Source organism: Nomascus leucogenys, chromosome 8 (assembly GCF_006542625.1).
Source record: "Nomascus leucogenys isolate Asia chromosome 8, Asia_NLE_v1, whole genome shotgun sequence".
NCBI classification, from domain to species: Eukaryota; Metazoa; Chordata; class Mammalia; order Primates; family Hylobatidae; genus Nomascus; species Nomascus leucogenys.
This window is the reverse complement of record NC_044388.1, coordinates 79,728,997-79,749,915: the sequence shown is the minus strand read 5'-3', so window position 1 is coordinate 79,749,915 and position 20,919 is coordinate 79,728,997. Positions and strand designations below refer to the sequence as shown.

The following is a 20,919-nucleotide window of genomic DNA, read 5'->3' as shown; positions in this document are numbered from 1 at the left end:
GAGGCAGAAGTTGCAGTGAGCCGAGATCGCACTGCTGCACTCCAGCCTGGGCGACAGAGTGAGACTCTGTCTCAAAAAGAAACAAAATAAAAATAAGATAAAGAAGTATAGCAATTTAGGGTACTTACAGCATCCGGCTGTGGGATTCAGCTATCTGGGATCAAATCTTAGTTCTGCTCTTCACAACTGCATGACTTTGGACAAGTCATATAACCTTGCTGCCCTTCACTCTCCTCATCTGTAAATGAAAGTGATAATAATTTCTACTCAATGGAGTTGTTGTGAGGATTAGATAAGCTAATGTGTGTAAAGGTCTTAGCAGAGTGTGTGGCACATAATAAGCAGTAAATAAGTGGTGGTGGTGTGGTAATAGCTGGAACAAAAAGAGTTGTAAGGTATGAGGTTGAGAGTCATATTCTGGAAGATGTAAACTAAGGAATTTAAACTGTATTGAACGCCATTGAAGGGCTTTAAGCAGAGAAGTAACACGTTGAGATTTTCTTTGTAGAAAGATCACAATAGCTGCAAGGAGGAGGGATTGGATTGAAGATCAAAGACCAGTTCAGAAATCCTTGAATGATAAGAGCCTGAGCCAGGACAGTGACAGAAAAATAAAAGGAAGAGATGTATTTAAGTGATATTAAAGATTCTGTCCTGGTTTCTAGGAACTTCTTGATAATGCAGGCTTATTAAGGACTGTGGAAGCTTTCCAGTGACATATGACATCCCACATAAAGGCCCTGTTCCTGTCCTTCTGGGCAGCTCCACCTTTGCCTTTGACTTACTGGGAGATAATGTGTGTTCCAGCCTCCCTGTGGTGACTCCTTCACTTTTCTGGGCTGTGAATATAGAGAGATTTCTCTTTAGCTGAAAGCCACCATTGTATTCCCTTGCCTCTTCCCAAGTAAGGCCCTTTCTTATCTAGCTAGGCAAATAGCTTCCTAGATGCAGTTCTTTCCCCTAATAACTTCAGGGGATCAAGGGAAGTCCTACTCCACTGAAAGGCTGAAATGCACACCAGATCTGTTAAGTAGCTCCTGCAGAAGTTGAAAGAGCTTCTCAGAGCTGAGATGTGTATGTGTGGTCATGGTGTGCTGTCAGTAGAGGAATACCACCAGAAGAGGAGGGCTGCCTGCCTGTAGGGGCCGCATAGAAGTAGACCTACTTAGTGAGGATGGAGGGGCTGTTTCCTTTAGCCAGGGAGTTACTCTGCCCATAGCAATTGAGAGAAGGAAGGAGGATGGGCATCTTTATGTCTCTTGGACTGACCAAGTTTATCAGAGCAGTGCCCTGGGGCTGAGGAGAGAACTTCTCAGCGATAGGCTCCCTGTGTTCAGGGATTTCACAATAGTCACTCTTACAGAACAAGGATAGTCTTGTGGAAGACAGGCTCTAGGAGAGGAAAGGTCCTTGATTCTAGAGGAAGAGGTATAGGGAGGGGAAGAGAAAGAGGATCGTTGGAGACACCCTCTACATTCTGCTCTGACTCTCCCTCTCTCTCACTGTGTCCTCTGGATCAAGAAGCAGGAGCTACCTCCAGAGGAACAAGGGCCCAGCATTCAGAACCTGGATTTCTGGCCCAAGCTCATCACACTCATCGTGTCAATCATAGAAGAAGATAAGAATTCCTACACACCTGTTCTGAACCAGTGAGTATCACCCTCTTTGGCCCTGTCTGTTGGTGGTTGGTCTGTCCATCTGTCTAACAACCTCTTTCTTTCCTGTCTTTGTATGTTTGCAGTGCCACCTCTTCTTCCTGTCCGTCCGTCTGTCCCTCTGTCCCTTGTATCTGTCTGGGTAACTGTTTCTGGAGACAGGTGTGGAAACTTAATGGGGGTCCCTGCCCAGATTGAGCCAGCCTCCCTGGAGTGAGAGGCTTCTGGGACTGTGGCTGCCATAGGAGCCCCAGGGGATCCACAGACCATGTGTGTATGTGTCTGTCCACTGTGAATGAAGTGGGCCTTCTTATAGCCCACCACCCCTTGCCCTTTCTCCTCCAGCTTATTTAGCCTGTGCCTGCGCCTGCTTTCCAGCCTCTGCCTGGAGAGTCTCTGCCTCTCAATTCCCTGCCTTCTGGGCATCTTCTGCCCCCAGGCCCATCTTGCCTACGGGTATCCCTTCTGCCCCCACTTGTCCTGCCACTGGCCCCTGGCCCCTGGGCCCCTTTTCTCCAGATTGGACCTAGCCCTGTTCCCTAAGCTTCTCCTCTCTCCAATATGACTTCCAAGAACTAGGCACTTTAGCCTTGAAATGAATCAAATCAAATGGCTCTTGCCTTATTCTCTGACTGTGATTTCTTCTGTCATCCAGGTTTCCTCAGGAGTTGAATGTGGGAAAAGTTAGCGCGGAAGTGATGTGGCATCTGTTTGCCCAAGACATGAAATATGCATTGGAGGGTAAGGATCTGTCCAAATCAGTGGGCTGCCAGGCTTCTAGCCCAAGCTCCTCGTTCACTGTCCCTTTCCTCTTCTAGACAACTATAAGTTCTGGGTGAGTGGTATAGTGAGAAATTAAAGGAATTCTAGGCCTGGTGGGATGTAGGCCCCAGGAGACCTTGGGTGGGCAAAGTTGCAGCCAAAGGAAATATGAAAATGGCTGTGTGGATGTAGGTTCCTCCTTCCAGCTTTGGAGCAACTGCCTGTTCAAGACCTTCCCAGCCCAGGGATGAACCTCTCCCATGGTGGGTGTTCTTAGGTGGCCCACTTCCTGGAGAGTGGTCTTGTGAAACTTCAGTTTTAAAGAATCAGAAAACCTTAAATACACAGATAGATGTAATTGTTTTCTTATGTTGGGGATTCTCTGGCCTGGCTTTTCTTGAAAGCTGCTCTGGATTAGTATGACAATGCCAGGAAGATACTTCTTCCTTCACTTCTCCTATAGAGGAGGTCCACAGGCAAATTATTATTCATCTTACTCCTTCAGCTTGTTCTTTTATTCATTTCCTACCTTGGTCCACAAAGATATCATTCCGTACCTGTATCAGACCTTCCTATCTGTACCCATCTGCACTCACCTATTTAGCAGTGTTTCCTGCCATTTTATGTGTGGTAGTCTCTCTCCTCAGTCTGTGAAAGCCCATCTAGGAGGAGGAGGAGCCATCTGGGCAAGGACAAAGCAGAGTCTGGATCTGTTATTTGGGTGGGATGGCAGGGCAGCTGGGCCACCCTCAGACTCTTCAATGTGTGAGGTTTAGAATCAGTGAGTCTTGAGATTGAAAGAAACCTTGAAGATCTGTGTTACATTTGAGCCAGCCACAGACTACACGCGTACATTCTGTAACACAAGCCCAGAGCAGGGCTGCTTGCTGTCAGGCCAGGGAGGAGGTCACTGGTCTCTCCCTCCAGATGCCACTTAGTGAGCCTGATGGGGAGTACAGTCTCAGTTCTTGAAGAACTCTAGCTCCAGTGGGTTTGGGGGAAAAGAGAAAACACCTGTGAAAAGTGAATCAACTCCACAAGAGAAGTAGTGTGAGGTGGGGCAGAGGTTTTCAAACAGAAGTATCTTAGGAGCTAAGTTGAAGGGGAAACTCAGAGGCTAGGCTCCAGGCCTCTTGCATGATGCCAGCTCAACCAGCCCTGCTTTTATCAATCTTACATGGAACTCTAGGTGAGATTTCTTTTGAAAGGGGAGTTCTGCTAATGTTTAAAACAAACACAAAAGGATTGAAAACTTCTACTTTAAGAGAAAGAATTAATGTTGGCCTGATTTCAAACCTCAATTTCATTGCATACGTAGCACTGTGAATTTGGTCCAAACTACTTAATTTTTATGAGCTCCCATTTTCTCATCTGTAAAATGGGAGTGATGATAGCATCTGTTTCTTTGAACTGATGAAGTACTGAGATGTATTTAGCATACTGCCTGGCACTTACACAGCACTGACTAAATCTTAGTTCTTAAGAACAATAAGAAACCATTGCAGGCTCTTGAGCAGAGATGCAATGTGAACCCAGTAGTATTTTAATAAGATCTACCTCAGTGGGAGATGAGGGCAGCTAGAATAGGGAGAGACTAGAATCAGAGAATGCAGATAATGAAGAGCTGTTGTAATAATTTAGGGATAGAGGGTGCTGCTGGGATTAGAGAAGAGAAGTGGAGAGAGGAGAATGGGCTTTGATAGACATTGGAAGGAAGCCAGAACAGGACTTCGTGATTGTCAGAATATGGAGGGCAAGAGAAGGGGAGGAGTTTGGGGGCCTGGATAATAGGAGAGTGGCATTGACTCTGACTATAAAAGGAAAGTTGAAAATGCTGTCCTTCGCCAAATATTTTGTAAGTCAACATTATTAAGGTATAATTTATAGACAATACAATAATACCACTTTAAGAATACAATTTAATGAGTTTTGACAAATAAGCCCAACTGTGTAACAACTCTCCCAATTAATATATGAAACAAAAGCTCCTTCTTGCCAGTTTACAGTAAATCCCCACTCCATTCACCAAAGGTTTATTGAATATTTTCTCTGCGCCAGCCTCTGTGCTGGTTATTGGAACCCAATGAGATGAACAAGGCATAGCACCATCCCTTAAGAAACTCACAGAGCAGTCTAGAAAACAGTCGTATAAATTGGCAGTTACAACACAAAGTTATAATGCCACAAAAGGAGTAAGTATAGGGTGCTGAGAGCACACAGGAGAACCATGTAACCCAGACTCTGAGGACCTGGGAAGGCTTCCTGAAGGAGGCGATGTACAAGCTGAAACCTGAAGGGTAATAAGATTTAGCCGGGAGGGTGGTAGTGACAAGAAAGGGAGACACAGAACATTTCAAGCAGAGGCTACAGCATGTCCAAGACCTGGGGTCTAGAGAGAGCTGGCATGCTTGGAGAACTGGAAGCAGCAGTTCAGTGTGACTAGCACTTCAGAGGGTAGGGGAAGAGATAAGTAAGACCTGAAGATGGAGAAGTGTGACAGAGTCAGATCGTGAAGGAGGTTGTAAGCCATGCATAGGCTTTTGGACTCTCTCTCTCTCTCTCTTTTTTTTTTTTTTTTTTTTTTTTTTGAGTCTTGCTTTGTTGCCCAGGCTGGAGTGCAGTGGGCTGATCTTGGCTCACTGCAACCTCTGCCTCCTGGATTCAAGCTACTCATGCCTCAGCCACCCGAGTAGCTGGGATTACAAGCGTGTGCCACCACACCCAGCTAATTTTTGTATTTTTAGTAGAGATGGGGTTTCACCATGTTGGCCAGTCTGGTCTTGAGCCCCTAGCCTCAAGTGATCCGCCCCCCTCAGCCTCCCAAACTGCTGGATTACAGGTGTGAGCCACTGCACCCAGCTGACTTTTGGACTCTATCTTGAGGTAGTTGGGAGTCACTGACATATGTCAAGCAAGGGATTGACATGATCAGATTATTATGTAGAAAGGCCAGTCGCTCTGTCTACAGTGTGGAGAGTGGATTGGGAGGCAGAATGACCAGTCTGGAGGCTATTATAGTAATCCAGGTTAGAGATGGGGGTAATGAGACCTAGGCAGGTAATAGCGTGGCTAGAAGGAATGGATAGATTCCAGAGACATTTGGAGGTGAAATCAGGGGCTGGTGATTCAACTGGGTATGAATAAAGAGGTAGAAGGAAGATTTGAGGATAATGCTCAGCATTGAACAAGAGGGTAAGATTAGTTGGTGTACTCTGTTCCACTTCAGCTGGAGATTTTAAGGTAGTGAGAGACAGGGGCCAGTTAAATCTAGACATGATGAAATGTTCCATCCGAAGCTTATATAGGCCAGGCGCGGTGGCTCACGCCTGTAATCCCAGCACTTTGTGGGGCTGAGTCGGGTGGATCACCTGAGTTCAGGAGTTCATGACCAGCCTGGCCAACACGGTGAAACCCCAACTCTACTAAAAATACAAAAATTAGCCAAGTGTGCTGGCACATGTCTGTAATCCCAGCTACTCAGGAGCCTGAGACAGGAGAATTGCTTGAACCCAGGAGGCAGAGGTTGCAGTGAGCAGAGATAGCACCACTGTCCTCCACCCTGGGTGACAGAGCGAGACTCCATCTCAAAAAAAATAAGAAGTTTATATAGACGTTACCAGAACCAAAGAGAGATTAGGGGGAGATACCAGCAAACTGGGTAGTTGAAATCATGAGGTTGGAAGAGCTCTCCAGGAGGAAAGGAGGGAGTTAGGTGGAAGTCAGGGGCAGGAGGTTATGATTGACCCTTCTGACAGATTACCCCACTTCAAACAACTTTACCGGAGCATGACTCCATGGGACTTGTTAGAATAGTTTAAAGTGTGACCGGTGTTTCAGAACTTTTCAGTTAGTTTTTATACCAGAGAAGTTAATACAGAAATTAGGGATAGGGGCCAGAGTGCAGATAATGAATTGACAGAGAAAGTGAAAATTATATGTAAAAACAGTAACTTGAAGGTCCCTAAAAGAAAGAGTTAGGGAGTTATGGAATGATGGGCAGCCCTGCTTGAAAAGGAAGGAGGAGGGCCCCCCTGATGTTTCTAGGTTCTTAGACTGGTTCCAGAAGAGCAGGGGATGGGGCTGGAGGAGAGAGTCTCTCTTTTGATGTCCCTAAGGGTCTCTCTGATATCCCTGATTTTTTCACTCTCTTTGTTGCTCATTGGTGTCTCTGTTCTGTCACAAGCAACCACTGTCATTCGTATACGAAAAGTCCTGTTTCTGGGTGGTAAGAACGTTTAGTTATCCTTTTGCCTCTAGTCTTACACCTTTTCCCTCTTCTGCTGCTCACTGCTTCATAGAAGAGACTGCAAATGCAACTTTAGGTTGAGAGACAGTGCTGCCTGCAGTGCCAGGGAATGAAATTCCTGGGACTTGAAGCCCTTTGAGGCAGAATCCTGGGCTTCCATTTCCTCCTTCAGTGTCTGCTACACTAGTTCACAAGGGCCAGCTGCCCCAGCCTGGATGTTCCGCCTTGACTTGGAGGAGCATCACCCATGGCAACTCAAAGTTGAGCAACGAAGTCCCCAAGGACAGTGGCCTTCTCTTCCCTGCTGCTTAGTCCTCTCCCACATTTGCTTGCTTTTACCGTTATGTTGATGTGTCAGCATACAATTGATTTTTATTATTCAAATTAGTGCTTCAGCTATAAAGGGGGTAGATGAAGAGAACCTATGGGTGTGGCCAGTGCTCCAGACTCTGAGCAAATTGTGAGTTATCTTTGTCCTGGATTTTCCAGAAGGCTTTGGAGATTCAGCAAGATGACTTTTCAGGTTCATAATAAATGCCCCATTTTCTACAGCATGATATGTCTTTTCATCTGGCTGGGTTTCCATAGTTTCCAAACTGGCTATTCATATTTGCATACTTCCCTGAGAATTCATTTTTTCAGTGTCTCAGCTCTGCCCTGGAGCCCTTCAGTTTGCCTCAAGATTCCATTACACCATGGCTGCCCAACTGCTCTGTCAACTTGGGCCCAGTTTGATTTTCCCTGTCTCTGTAGTTGTCACTGACCCATTCATGCCATGTACACCTGCTCATCTCTGCCTTTAAGCCTGTCTGAAGGATGACTCAGCTACTGTGATCAGAAAGGCCCTGGAAAACCATTGTCCTCTACAGTCATGGGCAGTCTCCCTACTAATCAGCATCAGCACCCATGGCCCTTTCTCCTCTTCTACACCAGAGGCCAGATGCTAGAACAAAAAGACCACTTCCAAACGCTAGAGCAAAAAGACTGCAGGCTTTATCTGGGAGTCTGGCTTAGTCTTTCTAGAGGAAGATTTGGGCCAAGCTTGTGGAGAGTTGCTGAGCAGAACACTGGTGGGGAGAGATGGCTGTGAGAAGGAGGTTGGGAGTCACCCTTGTCCTAAGACATCTGATGGAGCTGCCTGACCAGATCTGCTGCCTTGGGAAGGCTCAGGAACCATGGCCTCTACTGCTGGGACCTGACCCAACCTTTCTCCCTACCACTAGAGCATGAGAAAGACCACCTGTGTAAGAGTGCTGACTACATGAACCTGCACTTCAAGGTGAAATGGCTCCACAATGAATACGTGCGGGATCTGCCTGTCCTCCAGGGGCAGGTGCCTGACTACCCAGCGTGAGTCACCATGTGGGCACTACAGAGGGAAGGGAGCCCTCTGGGTGGGCAGGGCTAGTATCCCCAATTCATTTCAGCAAGCCAGTCTTGGGGACTGCCTGTTGCAGGTACCACTGTAGACAAAGAAAAGTGTTAAGCTGTGCCCTGCCATCCAGAGGATCCCAGTCTGATGGAGCTGTCAGGAAATGGCATATTCCAACCACTAGTTCTAACCCCCTGTTCTCCTGCTCTGGCTGCAGGTGGTTTGAGCAGTTTGTGCTACAATGGCTGGATGAGAATGAGGATGTATCCCTGGAATTCCTGCGTGGGGCCCTGGAACGAGATAAGAAGGATGGAGTAAGTCAGGGGCTTTGGCTGCACCGGGTTCAGGCCGGGTCTCCCAGCAATTAGCTATTGGCAGAAGTTCCTGGGCTTTAGCCAGGATGGCTATGCCTGCCCTGTGGAGTTCACAGGAGGGCTGTTGAGGGCCACTAGCCACCCTTGCTGGTCAGAGCCTTTTCAAACTCTACAAGCTTGGGAAAAGATAGCAGATGTGGATGGTGACCCTGTGTGTGGTCTTTCTTAGTTCCAGCAGACATCAGAGCATGCACTCTTTTCCTGCTCTGTGGTGGATGTCTTCACACAACTCAATCAGAGCTTTGAGATCATCCGGAAGCTGGAATGCCCAGACCCCAGCATCCTTGCCCACTACATGAGGAGGTTTGCTAAGGTGACCATAACTCTTCCTACTCCCTCCCGCTTACCACCACCACACTCACAGTCTCATCACAGGCCTGAGCTCAGCACTTCTCCACTGTGGCCTCCTGGTAAAGCCTCGTGTGACCCCCATTCTCCTTTGCTTGTTTCTGGGGCAGACAGATGGTTCTGTCTTAGTGCTGTTCTGTGGTTGAGAGAGAGCTTTGTCCCGTACTGTGAGATTCCCCCTTTACCTCCCTGTTGTTATTGTTCTGTGATGAGAAGTGCTACCTCAGGCAAGATCCCCATAGAAGAGCTAAGAGTTCCCTTTCCTTTTCTTTCCTTTCTCCTCTTCTCAGACCATCGGGAAGGTGCTGATGCAGTATGCAGACATCTTGTCAAAGGACTTCCCAGCCTATTGCACAAAGGAGAAACTGGTAGGTTCAGGCCCTGGGACTCTTACAGAAAGAGAGTGGAAGACATTTGAATCCTTGCTTTTGAAGCTGTCCTCAGAATTGAGGGTTGGGGTGACACTCCTGATGCCTGATTCCCACCATGGCTTTGCTTCAGATCCATGCCACAAAATTACGAGAACTTGACAGAGTTCCTGTGAGTCTCATTTGGTACATTATCCTCTGCTAAGCTAGACCTTTGCTTAGTCTTTTTTTTAATATATATATAAAAACTTTAGATATTCAAAGAGTTATAAAGGATAATACATTAATACTTGAGTACCTACCACCCAGCTTAAAAATGAAAACATTTGCTTTTAGTGAAGGAGAATTATCTGAACTGGCCCCAGCTCTTAGTGCTTAGGGAGAAATCTATGTAATATGTAAAGTCCCTGTGGCTTTTGTGAGAGAGGGAGGGAACCTAGGCTAATGGGCCCTATGCTGAAAGGAGCCAAGACTCAACAGCTACATCTGTCCCCAAAGCCCTGCATCCTGATGAACAACATGCAGCAACTGAGGGTCCAGCTGGAGAAAATGTTTGAGGCCATGGGAGGCAAGGAGGTAGGTCTTAGGGTTTGGGAGTCACTGTATTTTCCCTTTATTCCTGAGCTCCTTGGCCATAGAACTCCACCCTCTCTTTACTAGGTGTAGGCCAGGAATTTAGCTTGGGGTCTGGGCTGGCTTAATCTGAGATAGGCATTGGGGTAAGGCCCTGCGAGGGAGGAATAGGCATTGGGGTAAGGCCCTGCGAGGGAAGAATAGGCATTGGGGTAAGTCCTGCAAGGAAGTAGTAGGGGTGTGGCAGGGTAGAAGAGGGTAAGAAAAGCAGCCTAGCCAGGCTTACCTCCTGTGAATACAGCTAGACCTTGAAGCTGCAGACAGTCTGAAGGAGCTGCAGGTGAAACTGAATACGGTTCTGGATGAGCTCAGCATGGTGTTTGGAAACAGGTCAGTGACCCCACAGTACAAGGCCCTCAGAGCCAGATGTGGTCCCTAGCCAATCCCAGAGCCCTTGCCCCACACCTCTCCATATAGCTGCAGGTGTGTGGATCTTCCCTGTACTCCTGCTGACTGTCCCTGCTGGAACTGCACCATGAGCATATGGGAATGGGACCAAATAGCTGGTGCCGCTTCAGGGACAGCGTGTGTTTGGGGAGGGGAAGGCTACACTGTGGGCACATGTGTAGTTTCCAGGTACGGATTGATGAGTGTGTTCGACAAATGGCCGACATCCTGGGCCAGGTTCGGGGCACAGGGAATGCATCTCCAGACACCAGGGCCTCAGCGGCTCAGGATGCAGATAGCGTACTCCGGCCTCTCATGGACTTCCTGGATAGCAAGTGAGTACAGCATTCAGGACTATCCTGTAGGGATGAGCAAAGCAGATGCCATCGGGCAGGGGAGCCCCTTGGGGAGAGGGGTTCCCAAACTCTCACCCTGGCCTCACCTGTTGCCTGGACTTGCAGCCTCACCCTCTTTGCCACTGTGTGTGAGAAGACGGTTCTGAAGCGTGTACTGAAGGAGCTCTGGCGCGTGGTGATGAACACAATGGAGAGGATGATTGTTCTGCCCCCACTCACTGACCAGACGGTAAGGACACCTCCTTCTACTTCCTCCTGCTGTCTCACTTCCCCTCACTCCCTGCTTCCTGATGGAGTTGGGGTCCTCTGCTTTTGACTGATTCCCTCTCTGCCCAGGGCACCCAGCTGATCTTCACTGCTGCCAAGGAGCTGAGCCATCTTTCCAAACTCAAGGTACTCTGGGTGTGGGGTCCTCCTGGCAGGTGTGGTCCTTCTGAAGTCATGGAGAGAGGGTGACTGGGGGGAAGGAAATTGGAGCTTTGGAGACTGAAGAGGAAAAGGAGGAGATGAATATGCACTGTGGGCTGGCAGGTGGGTGCAAGACTTTCATGACTGCCCTGAGCTGTCCTGATGCTGCTGATTTCTCTGAACAGGATCACATGGTGCGAGAGGAAACACGGAATCTCACTCCAAAGCAGTGTGCAGTTCTTGATCTCGCCCTGGACACCATCAAGGTGGAGGCCCCCCCTTTTTCAGACAGTCTTACCACCACACTCACTTGGCCCTGGCATTCCATTCTCCCAGACCAGGTGTCCCTCCAACTCTTAACACTCCACATCCAGAAGAGAGTTACTATGTACTGCCAAGGATACAGAGAGAATCAGATACGGTTCCTAAATTCAAGATGCTTATCATTGATGAGGTGATATAAGGCAGGAACATATGAACTGTGCTTCAAGGCACCTGGGAGAGGTATGTCATAGGTCTCAAGTTCTCTAAGGTTCAGATGGGTAAAAGAGCACTTTTGGTTCTTCTCCCTTTCTGAAGTGCTTCTATTCCATTTCTGTGCCTGTCCAGAAAGAAACATCCTTCAAACACTGCCATACCTCCAGGAATGTGGTCATCCCCTACCAATCCTGCCAAATACCCAAATAATACTCTTCATCCAAGAGCCTATGACTCTGGTTCTGTGGGTGTTCCTAAACAGCCTATTCTCACAGTCTTCTTCTTGCTTCTCTGAGGACAATGTTGGGGAGCTGCTTTCTGTAAGGGGATGAAGCAGTCACAGGTGCTCTTTTATCTTGCAGCAATACTTCCATGCAGGAGGCAATGGGCTGAAGAAAACCTTCCTGGAGAAGAGCCCAGATCTGCAGTCTCTACGCTATGCCTTGTCTCTGTACACACAGACTACTGACACTCTCATCAAGACCTTTGTGCGCTCTCAGACCACCCAAGGTAAGGCCCTGAGGGCTTTGGGTTTCCACCTCTCCTCTCTGATACACATCTTCCCCTAGGGAGTCTGTATCTTCATGCCCTTGGGAGCAGATCCAGTTACTTCTTCAGAGACCCCTTCAAATTCAGATCTGGAATGCTTGATGGGACCTCGAGACTTACCTCCACCCCATACCCATTACCAGGCAGGAGAATCACAGAGGCCTGGGAAATATGTCTAAGATTTCTTTTCCCAGACATCGCCTGGCTCATGCATGTTTATTAAACTCAAGGAGTATACCCTGACTGGTAAGCGGCAAGAAGGAAAAATCTATGAGGAAGCCTTGAGAATGAATGGAAGCCATGAGAAATGTGAAGGCTCATAGTGTGGGGAGCTTTGCTGGGAGTTGTCCTGGGGAGAGAAGGCAAAAGACTTTCCAGACTCTGCAGCATGGATAGGGAGACAAGGAAGAGAGGCAAACCATGGCAGCTGCTGAAGGGAGGGTGTGGATCCCGGGGCCCTGTGCACAGCTGAGGCTCCAGTCTCAGGGGTGTTGTTTACACACAGGGGACCCAGGAAGCCGGTTTCCTCCCAGTGACTTTCAGTCCTCAGAACCCCTCCCTACCTCCAGTGTGGCCTGTCCAAAACAAAACACATCTGCATAGATGTAGCTCGGGTTGAAATTCTGACGCTGGAGCAGAGCCCTCCCAGGAGGCACCTCAGGCACATTTGTTACTGCTTGTTCCAAGGAAACCTGAGCAGGCTGCCTGGGGGAGTGAACCTGGTGGGGGAAGTTGGCGTTTAGGCATTACTGAGCTGTGTGTGAATCTGGGGCACAGGGCTGACTTAGAAGGGAGAGGGCTCTAAGCAGGTAGACTGGTGATGGCAAGTGAGAAAATGGAAGGGACCAAAAGTACTGCTCTATTCCCCATCTGTTCTCATTTCCAATCCAGGGAGGGAAGAATAGAGAGCAAAAGAAGAGCTGTGAGTCTCACTTAAGTGGACAGGGAGAACTTTTACAGAGCTGGGTACATGTGCAGGCATACACCGTCAAGGAAGATCTGAGTTAATCCAGAAAGGCTTTTTAGAAGCATTGAGCTTTAAGCTTGATAAAAGACGAGGAGAGCCTGGAATGAGCACACATATGATGAGAGCAGGGTTGGCAACTGCGGGAAGAATCCATGTGTATGTGTGTGCATTTTCTATCATTTCTATCATTTAAGGGTCTAGGAAATTAAAGCCTACAGCCTCTCTCTTGTCCTGCTGGTCTCAGATACCTCCTTTCTGTATTTTTCTACGGTTTCTGCCCATGATTTGGTTGGTCTCTGACCCATGAAGTCTAATTTGGAGCATTCACACACTGACTCCAGCTCTTTCACTTCTTTCTCCACTCTGCCCCACCTTTGTGCTCCCTCAGAATATGTGTAGAGCTGCTTTGAATGGCTGTTAACTCCTTAGACTGCTAACGGATTCTTCTTTCTCTGTTCTGCTGCTGCTACTACCTCTGACTTGCCTGTCCTCATTCAGTGCATGATGGGAAAGGTATTAGATTTACTGCTAATGAGGACATTCGTCCGGAAAAGGGTATGTTGTACACCATGCAGATATGGATCTAATATTAGCTAACACTGACCCCTGGGAGCTAGAATGAGCAACTCATGCTGGGGGTCGGGGAACCAGCTGCCAAAGTTTAGGAGCTCTATCTCAAGTCTTAGAGATGGGTAATGCCTTCATATAGCCCAGGAAGGGGTTCTGTTGTTGATCTCTGTCGTATTCTCAGCATTCTCCCACCCCTCTGCCTCAGGACAAAGAAGGATTTTCTCTGGGGTGTAAGATTGTGGTGTTTTCTTTTCATCTTTTTTTTTTTTTTTTTTTTTTTTTGAGACGGAGTCTCGCTCTGTTGTCCAGGCTGGAGTCCAGTGGAGGAATCTCTGCCCACTGCAAGCTCCGCCTCCCAGGTTCACACCATTCTCCTGCCTCAGCCTCCCTAGTAGCCAGGACTACAGGCGCCCGCCACCAAGGCCGGCTAATTTTTTTTTTTTTTTTTTTGAGACAGAGTCTTGCTTTGTCCCCCAGGCTGGAGTGCAGTGGCGCGATCTCGGCTCACTGCAAGCTCCGCCTCCCAGGTTCACACCATTCTCCTGCCTCAGCCTCCTGAGTAGCTGGGACTACAGGCGCCCGCCGCCGCACCCAGCTAATTTTTTGTATTTTTAGTAGAGACGGGGTTTCACCGTGTTAGCCAGGATGATCTCAATCTCCTGACCTCGTGATCCCCCCGCCTCAGCCTCCCAAAGTGCTGGTATTACAGGCGTGAGCCACCACACCCGGCCAGGTGTTTGCTTAAAATAGAGTGGGGTCTCTGCTAAGGGGAGCCTGTAGATTGGCTCTTTTCAGAGATTGGAACTGGGGAGTTCATTCTATAGAGGGACCCAGGTTTGAGGGGGATGAAGTCTTTCAGAGCACAGCAGCCTCCCAAGCAGGGACTCTAGGAATCCTGCAGCCTCCCAAGCAGGGACCTCTAAGAATCCTGGGCATAGGTGGGAGGTTGCTGCTTTTGGCTAGAGAGGACCCACATTTTTCCATTTAGAGACACCACCCGGTCAACATAATTCCCAGGCACAGATACAAGGTGATGGCACTGCCCTACCCCAACATCTTTCAGTGAAAAGTCCTTCAGCCTAGGAGATAGAGTTTTGGGGATCCTTGAGAGAGAGTCTTAGTGCACTTTTGGAAAATGTGTCTAAGATGCTGTCAGCTTAACTTGTGTTACAAGACACAGTCTTGTTCTTTATCCCATTTCTTTCCCTTCTCCTATTGCTTACTTCCAATGGTTACTGTGGTGATTGCTTCTTGCTTTTGGGTATAGGGTGGTGGCCTCCTCACCCCTCAGTTTTACCTCCTAGAGTTCTCCAATGGGGGATCATCTCTCCATTTGTCCCTCAGGGTCTGGTGTGGACGATCCTGTGGGAGAAGTCTCTATTCAGGTGGACTTGTTTACACACCCTGGTACTGGGGAGCACAAGGTCACAGTGAAAGGTGAGTGATGGACTTACAGGTCTGCCCTTTCCTTGCCCAGTGGCCTCACTCATCACTCAAAAGCAGGGGCTGCTCATCCCAGCCCTCCAGCTCAGCCCTCCTCCAAGGGGAAGATCACCTGGGGTTCAAGAACTGGGAATTCCTGGTGGGATCCCTCACAGGTTTCCCTTGTTTGGGCAGTGGTGGCTGCCAATGACCTCAAGTGGCAGACAGCGGGTATGTTCCGGCCTTTCGTGGAGGTGACCATGGTTGGCCCACACCAAACTGATAAGAAGAGGAAGTTCACAACCAAATCCAAAAGCAACAACTGGGCCCCTAAGTACAATGAGACATTCCACTTGTAAGTTACGGGGGGGACCTGCAGGACTCTGGGATGGGAGTAAGACTTGAGGGGTTGGGGGAGAGGAGGGCCCAGGGGGATGGCAGACTAGGGTGAAATCAGCTGGAGACTCTCAACTCTGGCCTCATAACTTCTATCTTGTGCTCACAGCCTCCTGGGAAATGAAGAGGGGCCCGAGTCCTATGAGTTGCAGATATGTGTGAAGGATTACTGCTTTGCCCGGGAAGATCGCGTGCTAGGGCTGGCTGTGATGCCTCTGAGGGATGTCACAGCCAAGGGCAGCTGTGCCTGCTGGTGCCCCTTGGGCCGGAAGATCCACATGGATGAGACAGGCCTGACCATTCTCCGGATTTTGTCTCAGAGGAGCAATGATGAGGTGGCCCGAGAATTTGTGAAACTCAAATCAGAGTCTCGTTCCACGGAGGAGGGGAGCTGAACACCTTCGACTCCTGTGCCAATCCGGCAGCAGCAATTTCAGAAATCAGGGCCAGTGGGAGTTAGCTGTGTAACCGGCTTAGGGTCTTTGCAGTCAAGAGGCTGACCACTTCAGTTAAAGATATTTAAGGAAAAATTTGGGGTGGTGATAATATGGCTTTTCACACAAAGGGTCATGAAGCCCTGACCCAGCAAGACTGTGGTACTAGGGGCTGGGATGTGGGGTTATCACATGGAGAGATTTTCCATAAAGAGAGAAGGACAAACATTTCTGAGAGTGTCAGCCATTCTTGGTAGACACCCCTCCACTCCTCATCCCACCTCTACCCATCTCCATGCCACACCTTATCCAGTTAGACACATACATACCAATCATTAGAAGAACAAGTTTAGAGGGTGTGGAACTTGTGCCTGGCTGGCTGGGTAGTCAGTTGAGCCTGTTGCTGAGCCCTGTGGTCTGGATTGGAGTATGGCCAGGGCAGGAGTACACAGAATAGAATTTAGACTGTCCCTTGAGTAGAATCCACTGATTTTCTGTGGCTCCAGTGAGAACAAGGCTTTGAAACTGAACAAGATACCTTCTAGAAATGAACTGTGCTAATCCCTTTCCCCAGATTGTATCATGAGTAGAATCAGGTTCACGTGGTGCTTCAAAGCCCTGAAAAGAATATTTCTTTGGACCCCAGGCACTAAGGGCCACCTGCCTGGGAGTCTCCCTGCCTCACTCCTCTAGGCAGGGGCGTGATGCTTCAGGACATGACAGGCTGTTCTAACATGTATCTACCTGAGGGCTAGTTGAAGGATCCAGGAGTATTTTCTCCTTGGGTGGGCCCTGAACAAAGCCAAAAATTGTAGAAACCAGTCTAGAAATAAAGTCCTGCTCATCTGTGGTCACTGCCTTCTAGCCATCCTCCACCTTGCAGAAAGAATCTAGCCTTTGGCCTCTCTCTCTCTTTCATCTGGGTCATTTGCTATTCCCCTCAGATACTCAACCCTATAGAAGGAGCCTGGACTCTGATCCCTCTGTACAGGCTGGATGGAGGCGGCCCTCAACACTCCCTGGGAGGTCAGAGACAAACTGTTTCAGAGAGTCAGATGGACTTCCCAAGACTTGTTGAGAGATGTGACATGGTTCTTGGATTTCCTCTGTAGCAGCTTCCTGGACTTCCTGAGGACTCGACATTGTCCACAGATGTACTGGCCATTACATGAAACAAGAAACCAAGCATCTTTGCTGTTGTTAATTATTATATGTGCCACTGTTACAGGAGATTATAGGCTAGTCTGTAATAAATTATCTTATAGCAGCCTTTGGGGTTTGGTAATTCTGCTAATGTGTGGAAAGCCATGGAAATGACTGTCCTCTATAATGGTAGATTTTGGCCTAATGGTCCTTTGCTGCTTCACACTCCTCCACCCCTATACCTGACAGCCAGTGGGTGAAGCCTAAAGTGGTTCCGGATAAACACCACTGGGCTAACATCCTGTCCTAGACCTGAGACTGCCAATCTAATTAACAGAGTCATGGGACCTAAGGCACCAGCTTCCTGCAAAAGGTCCAAAAGAGTAGCAGGAGAGGTATTCTGGTGAAAACTAGTCCATGCTTCTCTTCCCTTTGTCTAGAATTGCTAGGACAGATCACAGCCTGGGTTGTGAGGACAAGGCAGGGGCCCACTGGGGAGAGGTGTGCCTGCCCATCTTGGCAGAGGACTGAGGCTGCCACAGACAGGACAGAAGATTAGGCTTAGGACTGTACCTTGGCCTTTCATTCAGGCTCTATTCAAGGAAGAAGAGCTGCAGTAGAAAGCCTACTCCCAAAGGGGAAGAAATAAGGTAAAAGGCCACATGGCATGGAAATGGAAAAAGCTGAAACAAGAAGGATAGTGCTCACCTACTCTTTCAACCTGCACTATCACTACTTGTGGGTCAGGGACTAACGGGGCACCAGCCAGGGAACTAGCTCCGTTTCCACTGCTTGCTAAATAAATCCTTAGAGTTCAGTTGCTCATTTAAAAAATTCCTCCTCCCCACTCCTCTTCCAAGCCAGCCACTTAACATTTCTGCCTCAAAATTACCTCTTGAATCCATTGGGTCGCCTCAAGTTCCCACCACCACAAGAGTCGTGGCAGCTTTTAGGTCCTCATGCCCGAGTTACTGTGATAATCCCCTGCTTCCGTTCTCACCCTGCTCTCTTCACACACTCTAATAAGTCTTTCTCCTATTAAACTATTCAGTGGTCACCGATAGCCTCCAGGCTGAAACTCCAAGATAGCGCAGCCGGCACCGCCCCCCTTGCCCCTACCCTGCAGCTATTCTAAAGCACTGCCCCGGCAGGTCCCCGACAAGCACTGTGTGCTCCTACCCCTCCGTGCCTGCACATGCTGCTCCCCTTGCTGGAAAGTCTGCCAGCTTTTTCCACTGCTTTCTAGGCTCTGCTATCTGGACGCCTCCCCACAGCACTCTACATTGTTATAATTTACTTGTCTCTCTCCCCTCATCAGCCTGTGATCTACCCAAAGGCAGGATCTAAGTGTTTTATCTCCATTCCCTCAGCGGCCAGCATAGTTCGGGTACTTCAAAGCCAGATCGGCAGCTAGGGGCCCTCTCCATGGAAATACAGAGTGGGTCCCGCACCTGAGGGCAGGGGTGTGGCCAGAGGCGGGTTCATGGGAGATGGGCGTGGTTTGCGAGCGGGGCTCTACTCTAGACCGGCACCTGGGTCTCTAGGGCGCCTGCGCAGGAAGGTGCGTTAGGATGGCAGTTGCTGGAGTCGGAGGCTGGGCGGCGACGGTGAGCAAGAGGCGCCCAAAGTGGGTGCCCGAGTAGAAGTTATCGCCTTCTCCCTCCTATTATTCCTTGAAGAGAGACTCTGTCCCCTCTCAGTATTTCCAGTAGCTGTCCATCCTTATACTTTCTTGAGACCACTCCCCATATTCCAGTATACTGGTTTTCCAGACACTCCCACAGAGGACATATTTGTCGAGATTATCTAAGAAAGGGGGGCTTTATCCCCCATGCAACTCCTAAAGGGCACACATTTTTCCAGTTATTTCATGAAGCAGATACCCCCAGACCTCCAGCAATTGCACATTCTTGTTGACTCAGGGAGTTTTCCACTTTTCCAGCACTGTGCAGATTCTCTAAGAAGTCATAATCCTTGTCCCATACTTGATCTGAAGTGGCACGTTTGCTATCATTCCCTCCCACTCTTTGGCGTAGGATACCTACTCTAGAGGGAAGAGTCAAACTCTGGCTGGCTACCCATGGCTTCAGCAAGCTTTCAGATTTGAATTAGCCACTAATTTCTGTAGGCTATATCTAATCAGAATTAGAACAGAAGTACCTTTAACAATGGACTTTTAAGAAAGAAAAATCACATCTTTCAGCTTAAGTTGTCGCCGAGGTATTCATTGTGAATATTCAGACTAACTCCCTGAATGATCCTCCCAAGCCCAGAAGCAGACAGGCAAAGTTGAAGAAGCAACAAATAGGGGAGATGGTATTGAAGTAGGAGTCAGAAGATTGGGCCCAGTTCTGCTACATTCTAGTCAGGAGATGACCTTTAACTTCTCAGAGCCTCAATAACTTGCATCTGTTATCTAGGACTAGTAATTCCTGCCATGTCTACCTCAGAGGGATCAAATGGGCTCATATATATGAAAGCACTTTGAAAACTATACATTTTCTCTAAGTGTATAGGGGATTATTATAAATGATCCTCTGAGTTCTAATTAACTTCCAAGGAATTTGTCTTGCTTGGTATTAGGTTCAAATGCAACAGATCTTTTTTGAGCGCTTACTATGTGCCACGTATTCATCTAGACATGAGGCCTAGCATTGAACAAAAAGAGACAAAAACCCCTTATAAATTTAAGAATGAGTCGTCAGCATATTAAGTGCCTACTCATTACCCAGTGCAGCGTCAAAGCATGGTGAAGTAGTAGGAAGAATCTGTATTCTAGATTTAACTCTGCCACTATATAGCTGTGTGAGAAAGATTTTTTCCCTGTGTGAGCCTGAACTTCCTCATCTGTAAAATAAGGAAGTTAAACAAGGTAACCTCTAAGGCTCCTTCCAGCTAAAATATGTTTATCACTTGAGATTCTAATTGCTAAAGTTCCCTACCCCTAAGGAGCTTATTGCCCTGCTGTGATAACCAGACTGGCAAAGCTGAACAGTCATAGAACTAGAAGGACAAGAGTGCTAATGTCACACTAGGTTCCACACAAGAGTGGTAACAACCGTGTTGCTCTGTAGGTAAGGGAGTATTTAGAGAGACTTGTTGGACTTGGGAGGATGGGAAGCTTTGAATTAGAGGAAAAAGAGGAGATTCTTGGGAAGTGAATGAATGGAAGTATAAAGGAAAAGAAAATATGCCATTTATTATTTTTCTAGTGTATCACAGTCCTGGCAGAAAAATAGTTGATATTTAAAATGGTGGAACTGAAAAGAACCCATATACAGGTATGATCAGTGTTAAGGAGACTAACAAGGAATGGTGAAACAGACTAGCAACAGTGGTGAATCAGTAGCACTTCTAGACCTGAAGGGGAAAGGTGGGAATATTGTTACCAGAGCCCAGCTAGAGACAACTTTGTAAGAGGGACTGCCTGACAAGAGATATGGCCATAAGGCCAGGTACAGGGGCTCACGCCTCTCAACACTTTGGGAGGCTGAGGTGGGAGGATCGCCTGAGGTCAGGAATTTGAGACCAGCCTGAGCAACATAATGAGACCCTGTCTCTACAGAAAAGCCCAAGAGAGGGTTTTCAGATCTTGCGCAAGAAAGGATTTGAGGCAAATTCATACAGCAAAGTGAACGCAAGTTTATTAGGAAAGTAAAGGAATGAAAGAATGGCTACTCCATAGGCAAAGCAGCCCCGAGGGCTGCCGGTTGCCCGTTTTTTATGGGGTTTTTTATTACATGCCAAACAAGGGGTGGATTATTTATGCCTCCCCTTTTTAGACCATATAGGGTAACTTCCTGACATTGCCATGGCATTTGTAAATCTGTCATGGCACTGTTGGGAGTGTAGCAGTGAGGACGACCAGAGGTCACTGTCATCACCAACTTGGTTTTGGTGGGATTTAGCTGGCTTCTTGACTGCAACCTGTTTTGTCAGTAAGGTCTTTATAACCTGTATCTTGTGCCGACCTCCTATCTCATCCTGTGACTTAGAATGCCTGACTGTCTGACAATGCAGCCCAGTGGGTTTCAGCCTTGTTTTACCAAGGC

The 20,919-nt window shown here is 48.1% G+C and overlaps 1 protein-coding gene across 5 annotated transcripts in view; it reads left to right on the top strand.

Annotated features, from left to right (window-relative positions):
- Positions 1-16,993, top strand: part of UNC13B (unc-13 homolog B) — a 236,655-nt gene extending 219,662 nt beyond the window's left edge. For 2 of the 5 annotated variants that reach the window (XM_030817514.1, XM_030817513.1), the window contains 17 exons: positions 1,522-1,649; positions 2,311-2,396; positions 7,887-8,013; positions 8,253-8,349; positions 8,579-8,722; positions 9,048-9,125; positions 9,624-9,701; positions 10,000-10,088; positions 10,328-10,480; positions 10,607-10,730; positions 10,838-10,894; positions 11,095-11,175; positions 11,749-11,896; positions 13,401-13,457; positions 14,817-14,909; positions 15,090-15,249; positions 15,400-16,914. In XM_030817514.1, coding sequence (XP_030673374.1) covers positions 1,522-1,649; positions 2,311-2,396; positions 7,887-8,013; positions 8,253-8,349; positions 8,579-8,722; positions 9,048-9,125; positions 9,624-9,701; positions 10,000-10,088; positions 10,328-10,480; positions 10,607-10,730; positions 10,838-10,894; positions 11,095-11,175; positions 11,749-11,896; positions 13,401-13,457; positions 14,817-14,909; positions 15,090-15,249; positions 15,400-15,685 — 1,986 coding nt within the window. In that variant the 3' untranslated portion in view covers positions 15,686-16,914. Of the gene's footprint in view, positions 1-1,521; positions 1,650-2,310; positions 2,397-7,886; positions 8,014-8,252; positions 8,350-8,578; positions 8,723-9,047; positions 9,126-9,623; positions 9,702-9,999; positions 10,089-10,327; positions 10,481-10,606; positions 10,731-10,837; positions 10,895-11,094; positions 11,176-11,748; positions 11,897-13,400; positions 13,458-14,816; positions 14,910-15,089; positions 15,250-15,399 lie in introns of all 5 variants that reach the window. The other 3 variants (XM_030817512.1, XM_030817515.1, XM_030817516.1) reach the window with 3 other exon arrangements.
- The last annotated feature ends 3,926 nt before the right edge of the window (positions 16,994-20,919 follow it).